Source organism: Catharus ustulatus, chromosome 4 (genome assembly GCF_009819885.2).
Source record: "Catharus ustulatus isolate bCatUst1 chromosome 4, bCatUst1.pri.v2, whole genome shotgun sequence".
NCBI lineage: Eukaryota > Metazoa > Chordata > Aves > Passeriformes > Turdidae > Catharus > Catharus ustulatus.
The window spans coordinates 13,775,384-13,792,511 of record NC_046224.1 but is presented as its reverse complement, the minus strand read 5'-3'; the positions used below and the strand labels follow the sequence as shown (position 1 = coordinate 13,792,511).

The following is a 17,128-nucleotide window of genomic DNA, read 5'->3' as shown; positions in this document are numbered from 1 at the left end:
GTATGAGCCATCAGTTGTTTTTTTATTACATTGGGGTTCTTTCTGTTATAGAAATACCATTAGCAGACAATGGAAGACAGACCAAATGATTCTTAAAGTTATAACCTTTTTCTTTTGTGGAGGGTTCTGGGGTGTGCAATTTCCATCCATCAAATTGTCGTTATTGACAGTCCTTCCAAAGCCAGGTGCAATTCCATCTTCTGAAGTACAAAAAACAGATGCTTCCATGAACATGCCTCTTGCATCGTCTTGAATCAGGCACTTTGACTCACTTATTCTGAATCCACCTCCTACCTCCAACTGATGTGAAGGGGTCAAGTCCCTCAAATTAGAATTCATTGAGAAATTTACACCTGTCCTGTCAGGACTTTTTACCCAGGAAGAGTAAATTGTGCCCCGTCCACAATGAGCAGTTTCTAATTGGCTGTTTGAATCAGTCCTATCATGTGTGGGGGCTTCCAGGTTTTTATGCAGTGCACTTTGCTCAATTACTTCGAGTCCCAGCTGGAGGTCTGACACAGATTCCATTTCTCCAGTGCACTGCCGTGTGACATCAGTCCTATTCCTTGGACTAGAATATCCAATAGTCTTTATTTCTTGCAGGCCCATTTCTGTCAGGTTGGAATTTCTGAAAGAATTCAGTGCTAGAATTGATGCTCTGTCATAACCCTGCATGAAGAAAAAACCATGCAATTAATTTTTTCACACTCCATCAAACCTGCAACTATTTGACATTCAGATGTGCCTTTAAGTAGGATTAAAGGCCTCTCAGTACCATGAATTTATCTGTTTTTAACAAACAATTCTACTGCCAGACACTTAGTTCTAACTATTACCATGTACTAGGTTAAAGCATTTTAATAGGGTGTACATTAACCAAAGTAAAAATAAACAGTAAGTGCCAGGTTTTATTTATGGCTGGCAGAAGAAAAAGAGGAACTTCAAAAGGAGCAAGTCCCAGGCCAGGAAGATAGAAAACACTTGTTTCAACAAAAAAGCAATCCTCCTCAGTGTCAAAACACCTAATTCAAAGAGGGAAAAGGTAGGAGAGGTTTCTCCAAGACACTTCTAGATATTAGGATGAAACCCCACAGCAAGGCCACATGCATCCTGCAGGCTGGAGTACCCAGGCATATTCCAAGAGCACCTGGCTCTTCAACTAATCCACCACCCATGCTGATTTTATAACTATCTGCTGAGCTCTCTCACTTTGAGTATAAATGGGATTAACAAAAACAATTAAGAAATGCTGGTAACAAGGAGAAATGTTAATCTGAATCTAACTACAGCCTGGAAAGCAAACTGTTCTCTTTCTGTTCCTATCTACAAATTGCAGTAGTTATTCCTTTCCATGATCCTGATCCAAATTTTAAGTGACACAGAGAGAAACCAATTTAAAATAGAGAATGTAACAGGCAAAGTGGAAATATAAAGCAGTAAGCAAGTAAAACCTAAGGGGAAGTTACCCTTTAAATTCTCAAAAACTTGCAATGGTTGGTGGAAAGCATTCACTAAGAACAGAGCAGCCACACAGGTAAAACTGAGACACCATCTGCAGGTTTTGCTAATCTCCTTACCTCTTGGCTGTAAGCTCGCCTTTTTATTTCCGGGGAACTGTCAGGTGAGGAAATATTCTAAACAAACAAGAAGAAATTGCAAGTCAATTTATTTTTTAGCTTAGAGAAATACACCCCCCATTTTGTAGCAGGAGCAGAAATACTGATTTACATTACAATGTCTGAACACATTCTCTGAATACTCTAAAATCCGTTATAAATCTCACCTCAAAGTGCATGGTATTTCCATGTATACATGGAGTTACAGGAGTAACGGGTGAATATATGGGTTTGTAACCATTTCGACAAGCTTCATCTTCTGTTTTTACCCTTGGAGGAGTAGCAAACAAGGATGGTTCAGAGGCAGTGATGTCAGCATGGGTTGGTGTGGCATAGGGAGAAGGAGTAGGTGTGGAGGTTTCTGAGAAAGCAGACTCCAACAGCTGATACAGTCTTCGTTTTTTTAGTGGTGTGGTTAGATCTGGATGTTAAAATTACAAAAGTTACAAGATTTCTAGATGTAACAATCACAGTTGTTTAAGTACTTCATGTAATGAAATTGTGAATTCCAAATTAAAGAATTCTAAGATTAAAAAGGTCTCTGAAGGGCAGGCTTCCTGAGAGATGGACTTCTAACAGCCTACAGATACATCAGTAACTGAATCCTGTGTGCTAGGATGCTGGAAGAACTGTCAGTGTCTCCAGAGAAGGTAAAGTCAACCTCTATGCATTTCTAAGACTGTTCAGCTAAAAGGTGGTTTTAGTGCACTCTGATTTTTCTGTTATATTGACAAGATTATACAGCTTTTCCCCCTGTGTGCTACACGGTCATATCAAATTTTAAAGGGATTCTAAGTACACAGAAAGCCTAGAAAATTAAGTTTATAACCTGACCTCTTAATACTAACACCAAAACCATTAGTCTTTGTTGACTGTAAATGCTAGGAAATATAATGGTTTCTTATCTAATACACATTAAAGGAGGAAAAGCTCCCAACCACTGTGCAACTAAGCATTTCTTTCAAAGAAAATTTCAGGAAAACATGCAAATACCCTTGGAATTTTCATCAGCTCATCACTTGAAAAAACACAGTGCTCCACAATCAGCTACTTCAATGTAGCTCTTATGTAATGTATTTACAAAAGCTTCACACCTGTTAAGGAACAGCTGTCATTCAGTAATAAAGGACTTTTATGTTCACCATTGATGGCTGGACTTCTGGATCTCTCTTGTGATGGTGAATTAAATCTATCAATTGTTGTTGAATTTTCTTCTTCCAAAGCCTGCTTCAACCAACGCTGTAATACAAGAAGTTCCAATTAGTGACTTAAAACGTCAATGATAAGCATTTCAAAATGTATAACACGACTGGTTTGCCAAACAGCCTTTTTTCTGCCTGAATTTATGCTAGGAAATAAAAGACTTCTTTTAAATTAATATGGGATAGAACACCGTAATGAAGGGAAGCATTACCTTCTTACAAGAGCCAGTAATGTTTTCCACAGGTTCTTTTTTCCTCCTCTTCTCTGAAAGGAATGGAGAAGTAAAACGGATATAGTGCTTTGGAGTTGAATAAACGTGTGGACTGTAAGTGAGACCAGGTAAAGAATTGAGCTGAGTAGCCAGAACTTCGGGGTCGGTGGTTATGCGAAGAGGCCTTTCTGGCAGAGTGTCTGTAGGCTTCCCTGCTTTATCACTCTTTTCACTTAACCATTCACTAACCAAGTGCTAAACAGAAAGAGAAAAAAAAAATAGTGTTTTATGAGTGTTTTTACCAGTGGCTTTTAAAAAGTATTTAGTTCAATTATTCATCTAGTCAACTATTACACAACCCAGAAACCGTTTCCAGGCTCTAAGTTTAAGAATACCGGGCAAGAATGAGGGCAGTTACAGAGAAATCATGGGGACAGTTGAAGAAATCAGTACAGATTTGCTCACACACCAGTTTGGGGGAGAGACAGTGGTGTTTAGTTTTCTGGGGTTTTTTTTTGGTTGTAAACGACTTAGTTCTATTGCATTTAATTCTCACTGAACACTACAAGTACCCAGATCAACTGTATTAAGGATGTCAATTTACTAACAGAATTCTGAATCAAAATTCAAACTTGTGCCTGAGCATCCAGGCTGAGGAGAAATAGTGTAACATTAACAGAGTAAAGTTAAGAAACCCCTCATCAGATTTCCATACTGTCAGGACTGTGCCTCAATCAACATGTCAGGCAGCTGCCCTGAACACTCTTCAACTGTAACAGTAAATGTTGTGTAATTTAATACAAAGATACACTGGTCTAAAAAGGCTATTCTTTCCTAGCTAGTTTAGTGTTTTTAAACAATATGCCAATAGATTTTGGTTTCTACCAACAGATCAACTAACCTTTTTTTACAGTGATTTTACAGTGACTCAAAATTAAGGACATGCAGCATTAAATAATATGAATATGATATTAAGGTTTTAACACAAATCATCATATATAATATTTTATTTTGTCTTTTAAAAGCCCATTTTTATTTAATTAGTTTTTAAAGAAAGACCTCTGCACTTATAGTACACTGGGTACAATGCAGAGACATTTCACAGATACCTGAAGCCTGAATTTTATTGCACTTTTGTGCTGTTTCATAATATTAAGGATGTCTTCCTTCTTTTCTGCTATGCAACAGGCAAGAAAGGAAGAAAGGTTCTAGTGCTCCCCATCACAAGAATGTAACAGTGATGCAGATAAGCAGTGTTACAGGATAACTCAGGTACCTTTTGGAAAAAAAAAAATCTAATTTATGCTTGGGGGTTTAAGATAAAAAAAAATAAAAATCTTGAAATTACTGTTTTTCTTTTGACAAGTTTTGACCTATGACTTCCTCCCCCTTTTTCTCCACTGATTAAAATTTTCAGCACTTCTTGTAAATCACACTACAAATACTTTTTAATGCATTATGTGAATTTTAAAGCAGAAAGCTGTACTTTGCTTCCTTTGCACTTGCAGATTTAAGATTTCTGAGTGTCTTTTAATATTATGCCATTTTGTACAAGTTTTTTGCAATGCAGTCCAACGGAAAGAAATTTAAAAACAAAGCACTGAAGAGTAAAGAATTTCCCTCCAGACATGCACATATACATTTGGGGTGTTCAGATCCATTCACATCAGAACATCTGAGAAGTACCAGAAGTCAGTGATTTCCTTGCAGATATTGTTTGCTATCTGAAGCATACAATGAGCAAAGGAAAGAAAGGCAACTTTTATTTCCTTCGGTTTTTCTTTAAATTCAGTTTTAATTATGTTTAGGTTATGTCTATCGTTTCAATCCATTTTGAAAGCCCATTCAGAAAACATTTTGTTCCAAAACTGCTCTGAATATGTATTTTTGAAGTGTCTTAAGTCCAAACTTCCACCAAAGGATGTTACTAGTACTACTATTACCAGTGAGCAGCTATACAATGGTGATTTTTCAAGAAATGAGTAAAAACATTTATAAAAAACCACACATGCAGTTGCATACTGATGAAGCAGCCTATAACTTTTTAGAAACTCTCTTAAGGTCCATCTTCTCTCCATTCCTCAAGAGACCTACCTTCTTTGTTTTCGGATACTTAGTAGGGCATTTACTAAGTGCTGGAGCTTCTGTTTCAGTAACCATTTCTGTAACAACAGTTTCTGTTTCAGGCTCAGCTACCAGTGCTGCATTCTCAGTTTCATTGTGCTGTGAAGTTACTTCCACATCAGGAGAGGAGGGCTGAATATCTGAACACATGCTGACGGTCCTGTGTCGCCTGCGCTGCTGTCCTATGTGAGTTCTGCTCCGGGAGAAGCTTTTTCTCTGTTTAGTTCTATTAACTTTTGCTGGGGTGGGCTTGGTGGCAGTTTCTTCTTTTGCCGGTTCCTGGGACAAGACAGAAGTCTAGCAAACAGACCCCATACACATTCAGAGCTACGTATCTTTCTTAGGATAAAAATAAAAGGTCAATTCCCTCTTCTTCTACAGGTCCAAAAAGTCTCATTCTCATTTTTGTTGTCAGAACTACAATACTTCTCTCTTGAAGGCAACTGACATGATTTCCTGTAGTTTCCTACCAAGCACATGCTGTATCATCAGCAGTATTCACACACATCCATCACCAGTCAGATGATGACAGATTTGTGTAGGAATTGACATTCCTCCATCCATAAGCTAGAAATCAACTGCTTATATCATGGTATCTTTCAGTCCAATATTCTTTTTGCAATTCACAGTTTACTACTAGGTGTCCAGCTTTATCATAAAAGGTACTTAAGAGAATGCTGTCACACATAGCTCAGGGAAATAACCTGGACTGAGAATCATTATGTAAGTATTTGCAAACTGAGAAGCATCCATTAACAACAGAGTTAAAAATTGTTTATAAAACATTAAGTATCTGCAAGAACTCACAAAGAAAAATAGGCTTTGCTAACTCATTTCCTTTAAAATAACAGAAAGATTACAATACTATTACTCCTGAAAAACCACTGAAGAAACAAATTGTTCTCCACTGGCTACAGAGGGTGCCTAAGGACAGTCACCTCCTGTGGCTAAAGTCAACAGTGATAAATACTTCTACCCTGAACTTCAAAGACAGACTGAATTACACAGCTGGTGTGCATGTGTGCATGTTTGCGAAAATTCATGTAACTGAAATTCTTCATTAAAGAATTCTATACATATACTTACCTGGAAGAAAATTCAGGAGCTAATAAAATATAATGTCAAGGAACCAAATAGATTTTGGTCAAATGTATTTCAATTCAGATGGAAAAAAAAAAAATTCATACATCTTGACATGCACCTCACCATCCAAATTGACAAAATATGCATTGTTAAAAGCCAGCTTTAAAATAAAGCCTCAGATAACTACCTGAATAAATTCAGCATCATTGAGAATCTGTGGTTCCTTGCATTCTGATTTAACCTCTGTTTTTGCTGTGCTGATTCTTTCCAAAGCCTGTTCTCTTCTTTTTTCTCTTTTTTCTAGTCTGGCAAAAGCTTGCAGGATAGCTTCCATTTTCCGTTCTTCTCTTGTCTGATGGATTTAACAATAATCATGATCAGTTTTAGTCATAATCTTTCATATATATATAAATATGTAATTTTTCTCCTATTTTTAAGTACTTTAAAACACGTTCAATGCATGTCTGACATAAAGATCATGTTCAGCAGAAGCTCAGATTAAAGGGACATGTTACAATCACTGCAAAGACTAGACTTCTAAAGAAAGGTTTGCATCCATACCAGCCTGACAAACAAGAGAATCCTACTTTGGATTTAAGAACTTGCTTAATTTCTCAAATGCTTAACAAAAAAAATAGCACATTTTAAGATGCTACTTTTATTAACACCATTCTAACAAAATCTGAAAATTAGGATTTCTGACACTTCTTATTCAAGTAGGGAATTAAAATAAAATAGGGGAAAATCTTGATTCCCAATGCTATCTAAAAAAATGGCCATTACAACTAACAAGCAATAATAAAACAGTAAATAATTAGATCTAAAACAGGCACTGCTGAGATCATCTAAAGACACTAAAAAATTACATACAATTGAAGATAAAAGCAGATTTTTGTCAGAATGCAGCAATGAACCCAGATGAACTGTTCTCAAATAGCAAGCCTTGCACTTTAAGGACAAGTTCATATAAGGATCTGACTTTGCACATGTGCAGATTGTACCAGCCCACAGAAAGGCAGCAATTAGCATGGGAAGAGCAGGTGTCACTAAGCCTTAATGATGCCTTTTAGGCAGCTACTTGCTTCCCAACTTACCATCTTCCTTTTCCTTTCTGCAATCTGCTCCTCTGATTCCATTTCTACTTCATTGCTAATGGGAGTTTTTTCTTCTATATCATCAATAAAATCTGGCTCCTGGAAGATGGAAATGACTGTTTTATAGAAGTTCTACTCCCCTTGCAAACTAGAGTGAACTGAAAGCTACACAGAATTAAGAATCCTCAGATCGCTACATCAAAAGTATCCAAACCAACAAATCAGGATGAAAGTGTTCCATCCCCACGCCCTCATCCCACCAAGCAAAAGGCAGTATCAGAATTAAACCTTCGAACCAAAGGAAACTTTTGGAAACTAACAATGGCCACTGCTCTAACCACTTTATAACCAGTCAAACAGTTAGAAGCTTTATATTATACACCCACAAAAAACAGTATTAGTTTCAGTGAAGTAGAATGAATGCCAAAGTAAACGTTACTATTTACACAGTATTTTTTCTCAGCTCAGAAGTGTATTCAATTGAAGTCAAAATTTCCATTTAAACACTCACTATATAATCTAATGACAATGATATATCATATGGAAACACAAAAGTTACCTAACAATGGTTTTCTATTTTGAAAAAAATAACAAGCATGAAAGCCTAACTTCAAAATGAATTAACTAGTCCTATATGCAATTTCACTTTTACATAAAGGACTAGACAAAGATTTAAATTTTGTCTTAAAATCTGTATCTCAACATAGTAACCAGGCAATTAGTAGCTTTTTCCCTGGGGTGATATCTATGATACTAACATAAAGAAAGTGTATGGGAAAAATAAATGCACTTTGAACAGCTTTATTCTTCCCACAATTCCTAACCTTCAGTTTTGATAAACAATACAACTAAAGCAATTAAAAGATCGGGAGAATATTCCATTATCTAGCTATCACTTCTTGAAAACATGACACAAAACACAAATCAAAAATCATTTAAGATGGGAAAGTTTAAATACTACCTCTCTGGAAACCATAATTTGCAAGTCACATGCATGCCTTCTGGACTTTCAGGCATTTTAAAGCTATTTAGCTACTAACACACCAGAACAATTTATCATCTTAGGAAACCTGAGTGTCAGTATGCTCACTTGGACCTTATTTCCTTCAGTCCTAAAATGATGTTAAAAGAACTAGGAATTGCTTCTTCCCAGAATAACTCCCTTTTCTCTGCCTCCAAATCATCAAAAACATATGAAAAAAAAGCATCCCCACCACCCTCAAAATGAAGAAACAGACAGTTACTAAGGTAACAATCCAATCACATTAAATAGTTATCTTTAATAGCTACTCTGCAAAATTAATAAATTTATGTCATGGACCCCTCCCAATAGCTCAAAATCTCAAAATATTAAAAAAAGACTAATTTAAAATTTACTATCACACTATAATTACCAGGTGGCTTTAGCATACTACCTATACATTTCGTTTCAAACAATATTTTTCTCCTCCCAACTGAATTGAACACGGAGCTGCAGAGCTCCATTAAAAATGGAGCTGCAGTCAACATTCAGTATTCTGGCTTGGAGTTCTGTTTCAAGAGCAGGGCTATGTACTGCTATGTTAAAAATACTTCTGAGTGACACCAGCGAACTAACCAAAAGGCACATCAGGATGGACTAGGATGGACTGAGAGCTCCTGAAACAATGACATGAGGTCTTCAACATCAGAGTCACAAAGACATTCAGAGGAAAAAAGTCCAACACACCTTTAACTACAACTGAGTATAAAGGAAAACTGAGAATAATATACAAAATTCTCAACAGCTTATCCATCATTCTGACTTTCGAGAAATCTCCACATTGTTTTCCAGTGACTTGTCAGAATTCCTTTAGTAGCTATAAAAGGAGAGTATCTGTATTTAAAAGCTTTTATTTCTGAGAATCTTTGTGTCAGTACCTGATTATTGGAAATGGACAGCCTGAGGGGAGAGAGCTTCCTCTGTTTATTATCTGCAATTTTCATTTTGGTGGCTGCTCCTTCACAGTCCAATGTGATGTTCTGATTTTGAGTCTCCTTTTCTCTTGAAACATCTTTCTCTTTCTTTCCCTTTTTCCTTCTAGTTTCATATCCAGTATTGATGTTTTCTGTAGGCTCAGAACGTCTCAGAACTGGACACTCAGGATTTTCTTTGAGGCAAGCACAATCCACTTTGTATTTACTGCAAGTAATTAAATGCAAGAAGGCATATTTGATTAGCTTGTACAGCAATGAGATTCTTCAATACTAAATCACTGATATTTCATATTAAACATCTGCTATAATACAAACCAACCATGTTAAAATGCAGGTGACTCGAGTTTTTACCAAAATACACAACACTACTGTAATTCAAAAACCTTATCTACTGGTTAATTGAAGTTTTGGTTTCTTCAGCTTTACCACACAGAATTGTTTTAAATTCAAGGTTAGTATTCTGCTTGAAAGACAAAAGACATCTAAAACCTAAGTATAATCCTAGGTGGAAATATAACCAACCAAAACAAACAGACACATGGAAGTCAGAGAGTTCATTTTATATGCAAAGATGGTAGACACAATTTACAGCATGAGCACATCGAAATCAGAGTCACTTTGCATGATTTTAAGTTCCCCTTGGATACACAGGAAAGTTATTCAAACATGTTCAGCTGAAAGGGGCTGTCAGCTGCTTCAAGTACTAAACACAACTACTATGTATGTTCAGAAGGAGTATGTCTACTTGTAACAGTGACAGTGTGCTCTGTGGTCATACATAGTTCAGGTCAAGTAGCAAAGGTATGCCTGCATTGCATCCAAGTTGGCTTAAAAGCAGGCCACAGAAATGCAGTAATAAAAACACACAACTCTGCCCACACACACACTGTTCATTGTAAATACAGTGCCTCAGGAACCTCGTGTTATTAAAACATGCAAGAAAGTAAATGATACAAAACCAAAGCCATTTTGAATTGCAAAGTAACTTAATGAGCATTAGATGTATTTTAGAACAGCATTCTCAAATACTTACCAATTTCCATAATCAAAGTCAAATGCTATGGTAATCTCTGTTCCCTTTGGAATGTTATGGATGGAGTAAATATAAAGATGAATTGTTCCATCTTCAATTACATGCCTCACCTACAGTCAAGAGAATGTTATTGTATTATCATGAATTACTTTCAAGTTCTTCTATAAAAATTGTAGGGATTGTTCTAATTATCAGGAATCTCAAGGAGAAGGAGATTCCTAACTAAATACAACCTAGTTTAACTTTCTAAATGTGCTCACCTCCGCATTTGGTGTACACGAACGCCTGATAAATCGAGCTTCATTTCCAAAAGTCCTTGCATCAACACACATTTCTAGCCCATGGAATTTGGAGTAAAACAAAACAAATGGGTATGGCCTGGAAAACACACAAGAAAACCGGGAATATAATAATTCTTGAAGATGGTAAATAGTGCTTATTCTCCTTATTAGTCAGCCTTATAACATCATGCTAGGCACAATACACCAAATTTGGAAGTTAATCTAAGAATGACATGATTATATTTAAGCTTCATGATTTTAACAGGCACATTCCTCAAATAAAGTCTAAGAATACCTCAAGAGGTGTTACAGTCCTGTATCATCTGCACAGGATCTAAAGGGAGAACACTTACAGAGCAAGCACTAGACATGGAAAACTCACAGTTAATGCTTTTCAAATTTCTTAAACCTTTTCTTATGACAGGTCCCAAAATGAAACTCAAACTTGTATGTCACAGAGTAATTTTTTTAAAGAAGTGAGACCACCACACCCCTGCCTAATACACTGCAGCACCACCCTTCCTGAAGGAAAAGGGACTCCAAATACTTTGTGAAGTCATGCTTTAAGTTCTGCTATTGCAAGTGCCAAGGAACCCTCCTATCTTTACAGAGCAAAAGAGGTGTGTTCTATCTCCTCCAAAAGGCCTTCTGCAAATTCCCAAGCTATGTTCATGCAGTTGGTGGCAGTATTGAAACCAATCCACAAGAAGGAGCAAGCAGTCACATATAACTCAGTAAACTAACTAAAACTCTGGCAGTAAAACAGCCCCAAGTTGATGTGTCCAGTTTAATTCTCACTTTCTCACTCTCATGGACTTAAAATCCATTTCTCTCACAAAAGATAAAGCCTTTACCCTTAAGATATGAATTATTTTAGGATGGCAGACCCTTTCTATTTTCTGGTTTCAGGTACACAGCAACCCAACTGAGTATGCAGGAATCCTGTAATCAGGGAGGAACAAAAAAAGAGAGAACTCCTAAACAAATCTGTAAGGATATCCAGAAGAGAAAGGGACAGTAACTAAGATCCACTTGTACTTGAGGCAACAGTTTGGCAAACACCATTTAAACAATTACTTTACTGAAACATTGGGAATGAACAAACCTTTTAAAGAAATATCCATTAGCTTCAAACTGTTCTCTCAGCATGAACTTTCCTCTGTATTCGATAATAAGTGCATCGGGAGGCAAGTCTTTGGCAGCCTTTAAAATTTTCTTGTTTTTTTGCACGTAACTCTGTAAAGACATAGATTCATTTATGAATTTTCCCTTTCTATTAATAATAATGAAAAAATGGTAGAGATTATACTCCCACAACTATTAAACAATTTTATATGAACTAAAAAAGCCCTCCCTTTTTGTAGTTAAACCTCCAGATGGAGCTGACCAAGCTGTCCTGCTCCCCTAGCAGTGCTACTAGTTATCAATTTAGATACAAAGAACGCTTTGGCCCTAGTTCTCCAGGACAAGGCTGAAAGCAAACACACTCATGTTCTCACAAATTCAAGTACTACAGCCTTCAGTGCACTTAGCTCTCACCATGACTAGGATGCACTGCTGCATTGTTTTGCACAACACTTTCAAAAGGTTTCAATTCCTTTGAACAAAACAAAACATGCAGACATAAAATGGCATTCACAATTCATTCAAGGAAAAACAGACTAGGGAAACAACATAATTGAAAAAAAAAAAGAATCCTGAGAGAGCTTCCAAATTAATTTTCATATCTTTAGATGGAAGGATGGCTTTAATTAAAAACCAATACATACCCTGGCAATTAGTGAACTCACACCTCTCATAACTGTCATCACCAATGAAAAAGGAAGTAGCCTCTATGTAGGCAAAAGGCTCTGTAAGTAGGGATTTTCCTCTAAGGAGGGTGTCCCATATGCCATGATGGTCTTTGAGAAAAAGAAGCAAAGATGCTTCCATTAATCTGCTACAGTAACTACTCCTCAAGATTTCTGCTACAAAACACTAAGTCTTTTATATGGCTCTGATTTTAAGCCTGTAAGTAACTAATAAGTTACTGATAAGTAAGGCTAGAAAAGGGCATTTGCACAATTTCTTCATAAACTAGAAATTACAGGATCACGAGTTTAAAAAAAAAAAAAATCAGTATCAGAAACATCACCCATGAACATCCAGAACACTTACCACAACCTTAGGAAAAATGTAGACAATTAACATCTTAATACATGTAGTAGGGGAAAAAAATAAATTCCATTGCAATGATTCTTTTACTCTAACCAGTCCAGGTGTCCCTCACAGAGAAACAGCACCAAAGTTGACTAAAGCAGACTGTCAAGAGACAGGACTAAGGGGAACCCAATGTTCAGGTTGAGACTAACACCTTAGCTTCTTTTTAGGATAAATTACATGCAAATGTAAACATAACTGGGGTGGTACAGAATGTTTAAAAATCAATTACAAATTCTGAAAAATATGCTAAAATTCTGATGTTCAGATCTGGAGAGACAAGGAACTGAAAGTGAATGTGAAGTCCTTTTTTCCCCCCTGTGTTTATTTTTATTTGTTTTACTGGTTTTTGTTTTGTTTTTTTTTTCTCTTTTGTTTGGAGTTTTTTGGTTGGTTGGGGCTTTTTTAAGGCATCTAATGTCATGGCATAAACACAGCATGCAGTAACACAACAAAGCACAGCTCATTACCTCTACTGGAGGTTTGAAAATCAGATTGCTGGTGCTGACTTCTTTTTTGTCATTTCCATTGCCTAATCTGAGAGCTATTTTTTGTGCTTCCCTCTGGACACCTTCACTGTATTGGTTGTTATTTGCTTCTTCGTAACGATCCATCCATGCCTTGATTTTAGTTTCCCATCCGAAGTTTGAACTGTCAGTAGGATCAATCTCTGGAGCTGAGCCCTAAAAATGGAAGTAAGTGACCAGATATTAGAAGATAGTAAAACAAAAAGCAAAATTATACAATAAGGCATAAAATAATGGGTATGCCATTGATTAACAGTTTGGGTTTTTTTTTTTTAGCAAGTCTAGTATAAAACTTTGTATTACTTAAAAACATTGAGTTAAATTCAGTCCCATTACATTTGTCCTTTCAAGAATTTTATTATTTAGTAAGTATCACCCAAGTTCAGGAATACCTTCCCTCCTCAACAGTGATTCCTGCTCTTAGTGGGATGAGAATGGAGAGTGACATTGTTTCCTCCCACAACTGCACTGCATCACGAATCTAAGTGCAGGAGTTGGAGGGTCAGATCTCCCTGCCCACTCAAGTTTTGTGAACATATGCAAATATAGAGAACTCCAGCTTTTATCCTGTAATACACAGACTTCATTTTCCCCCTTCAACTTCAAAGATCATGGTATATCTTTTCTTCTGCTGCATAACTTACTAAACTTTACTAACGGTACACCTGCTACATTAAGGTTGTGACTCTAACGTTAAAGGCTTTGAACATAAATATTTTTCTCCTTATCTGCTCCTCACTATACAATTCTCCTCTGCAGTGCTTCAGATCCTTTCACTTTTAAAGAAAGTGCCATTGTACCTCCAGACCTCACAAGCAGCAGCCAGGCTGCAGCCAACCAAAGCTCCTTACGGACAGCAGCAGCCAGCCAACGCTCCCTTTTCTATCCACCTGAGCAGAGACACTATTAAACATTGATGAAACACAAGTAGTTCAGCAATTCAAATTACCTGTTTACATTTCTTTTGTGCATGAAGAAAACCATACACAGCAACAGCATTTCAAAGGTGTGATGCTAAGACAACCATGAAAAAAGAGTGGAACCTTACAAGCACCATATTAAAAAACCCCAACAAAATCAGAGATTTTTCTTCCCCAATTCCATCTTCACTGTTTGCAAGGCACATCTTGCACGTCTGAAGTGTAAATTGCATCACACTTGTTTTTATATATACACCAAGCATGAATGAACTACGGAAATACCTAGTTCTCTCACCATGCACATTTTTATGTCACAGCGAATTTAAATACTGCTGTAACACTTAAATCTTACAAAGCAGACATCCCAAACCAATTCCCTCAGACTATGCCAGTATCAGTGAGTAAAATCCTGTCACACATACAGGAGTCCCACCAGGTGTAGATGGAGATTTGAGAGAGTAGAACCATTAATTTAGCTTTCAAATTCAATACACCCATTTCATTATTTTCTGCTTAACAGTTATGAAAAGCTGGAGTCACTAAGTTCAAATGAGGTGTTCACTCCATTTTACTCCCTTGCATAGCACATGTGAGCCCAAATTAACCCACTGGCTCTCGGAATAAAAATTTGCACTAATTATTTCAGTTAATTTTTGCAGGACTAAGATGTAGTGCTCATATCTTACTTTTAAACCACTGTGATGCATACGTAATATATTAGTTACCAGAAGAGAATATTGTAGTGCTTAATGTATAGCCCCAATTATACTCTTGATGCTTATTGTTTAAGTAATGTACAGTTAAGGTCTGAAACAAAATCCAAACAAAATCACATTACCTTTACTCTTGAAGACTTCCTGGATCCTTCCCGAAATGCCTGGAATAAAATCAGATATTTATATTCACCGGAGGAAATACAAAATCTCTTAAGAAATTGAAAACCTACTAACAAATTAACAACTTTTCAATTAAACAAGCAAGATGAAAACAACAGAACAAATTATGCTGAAATCTCAAGAAGGTAAGAAGTTCCATCTCACAAAATGTATTTTAAAAACCAATTCAGCATTCCAACCCAAGTGCACAGTAGTCAGGTACCTCTACCTTTCTCTCACACTACATCTTGATTCTCCAGAATTTCAGAATCCAAGCCAAAATATCAGAGATAACAGAAGAATACACAGCAATAGATTTGTACTGAGAATTGTTCAAACAAAAGGAAACATTTTATTAATGATTTCCAAAAAGACATCAATAACTTATTCTGACTTACAAGTTTTAAAGGACAAAATTCTTACCCAAGTCAATGAAATTATCTATGAAAATCACTTGTTTAGGAAGTTCCATGTAGCTTACTTCTTCAAAAATGTTTTGTCTTCACATATGCTGTTTACACATTCACAGCTAAACAATATAATGTCAGTACGTTTTTATTCCTATTAGTTTAGCAGCTAACTTTCTGACAGTACACTTCCACACAACTTCTACTGAAATAAATAGTCACATTAGGACAAACATTTCTATACTAAAACCACCACAAATGAAGACTTTCAAGGAATTCTTCTTTGGCTATCCCAAAGCTTGTTCTGCACCACCTCTAACTATTTCAAACAGTCCAGTAAATGCAACTCCTGTGGTGAGATTCTGCCTCAATTATAAAAGTGAACTTGCCCAGGCAAGATATATTAAGTTGAAATAAGGAGAAGTCATGGGGGTCAGGCCCCCATGAATACTATCATTTACTGCAGAGTAATACATTTCAAGCTAAAACCAGGGAGTAAAACAGCCTGATTTTTACATCAGTGTCTCTTGGTAAGAAATATCACATAGCTAAAATTTATAACACAAAGTAATAAGAGAAATTACATTCACTTACTTTTTTACATTTTGCTATGTTCTGTTCCTTCTCTCCACTTTTTTTCCTCTTCTTATCATTGACTTTTGTAACTCTTGTAGCAGTTAAAGTAATTGTTGTTGGTGTATGCTGATAAGCAGTATACAGTTCCACAGGAACCTCATCACCACTCTCTGTTGCACTGGTGTCCCCATCTTTAAAACAGAGAATATTCTGTAAATAATCAAGAACTGCAGAAAGAACATTCACTAGTTACTCTACATCTGCTTTTGAAACACAAAAAAATTCGTACTGACAACTGCTCCAACCACTCATATGCAAAATTCACCAACAGTTGCAACAGCATGTACATGAAGGACCAATGAGAAACTGGTAATTAAGAGAGGTTTGTAATGCAAGGTAAGAAAAAGGTACCAGATTAAATTTCATTCTCTGAATGGAACTGATGACTATATTCCATTTCAAGCAAAATTAGAATCAGAACAAAAAAGGTTAAAAAAATCTGTTAATTTACTTATATATGGTTTTTACTTGTAATACAACATAACTATTCTAGAAGGGATTAAAATTAATGACTGACCAGCAATTCTTGTGAAGCTGCACTAATTAATCACATGTAAGTCACAATCAACTATTTCAGCTGCAATTTGCACAGCCAAGTGCCTTTTTCAGGGTTAATATGTCAATTTAGCCAAAAGCCTTTTGTACTCAAAATCCCCTAACAGTAACATTCTGCTACTCAGGAAGAGAAGAGACGATCAGACACAAACTGACAGATATTTTCTCTTTGTGCTGTGCTCTCACAGACCTAAAGGCCAAAGCCTGAAATTTAGCATACATCAGCATTTATGTCAGACAAACACATATCCTGACCTGAAACAGGATTACCCTAGTTCTGTCAAGATGAAAGGCTGCGAAGGACGGGGAGGATTGGAAGAGAGATGATGCACTCAGATAAGAGACTGCTGTTTGCATGTGCTCAGTACCAGCTTCTCAGATTTTAGTAGCTTTTCCAAATAGTCAGTA

The 17,128-nt window shown here is 36.4% G+C and overlaps 1 protein-coding gene across 4 annotated transcripts in view; it reads right to left on the bottom strand.

The window, feature by feature from the left end:
- KMT2E (lysine methyltransferase 2E (inactive)) overlaps positions 1-17,128 on the bottom strand; it is a 59,566-nt gene that overhangs the window by 11,698 nt on the left and 30,740 nt on the right. For 3 of the 4 annotated variants that reach the window (XM_033057637.2, XM_033057634.2, XM_033057635.2), the window contains 15 exons: positions 16,124-16,296; positions 15,086-15,124; positions 13,271-13,483; positions 11,707-11,837; positions 10,581-10,698; positions 10,321-10,430; positions 9,231-9,492; positions 7,332-7,430; positions 6,425-6,589; positions 5,125-5,433; positions 3,031-3,285; positions 2,711-2,855; positions 1,784-2,037; positions 1,578-1,634; positions 106-669 (listed from right to left, as the gene is read on the bottom strand). In XM_033057637.2, the coding sequence (XP_032913528.1) occupies positions 106-669; positions 1,578-1,634; positions 1,784-2,037; positions 2,711-2,855; positions 3,031-3,285; positions 5,125-5,433; positions 6,425-6,589; positions 7,332-7,430; positions 9,231-9,492; positions 10,321-10,430; positions 10,581-10,698; positions 11,707-11,837; positions 13,271-13,483; positions 15,086-15,124; positions 16,124-16,296 (2,894 nt within the window). Of the gene's footprint in view, positions 1-105; positions 670-1,577; positions 1,635-1,783; positions 2,038-2,710; positions 2,856-3,030; positions 3,286-5,124; positions 5,434-6,424; positions 6,590-7,331; positions 7,431-9,230; positions 9,493-10,320; positions 10,431-10,580; positions 10,699-11,706; positions 11,838-12,370; positions 12,495-13,270; positions 13,484-15,085; positions 15,125-16,123; positions 16,297-17,128 lie in introns of those variants that run through there. The other variant, XM_033057636.2, reaches the window with a different exon arrangement.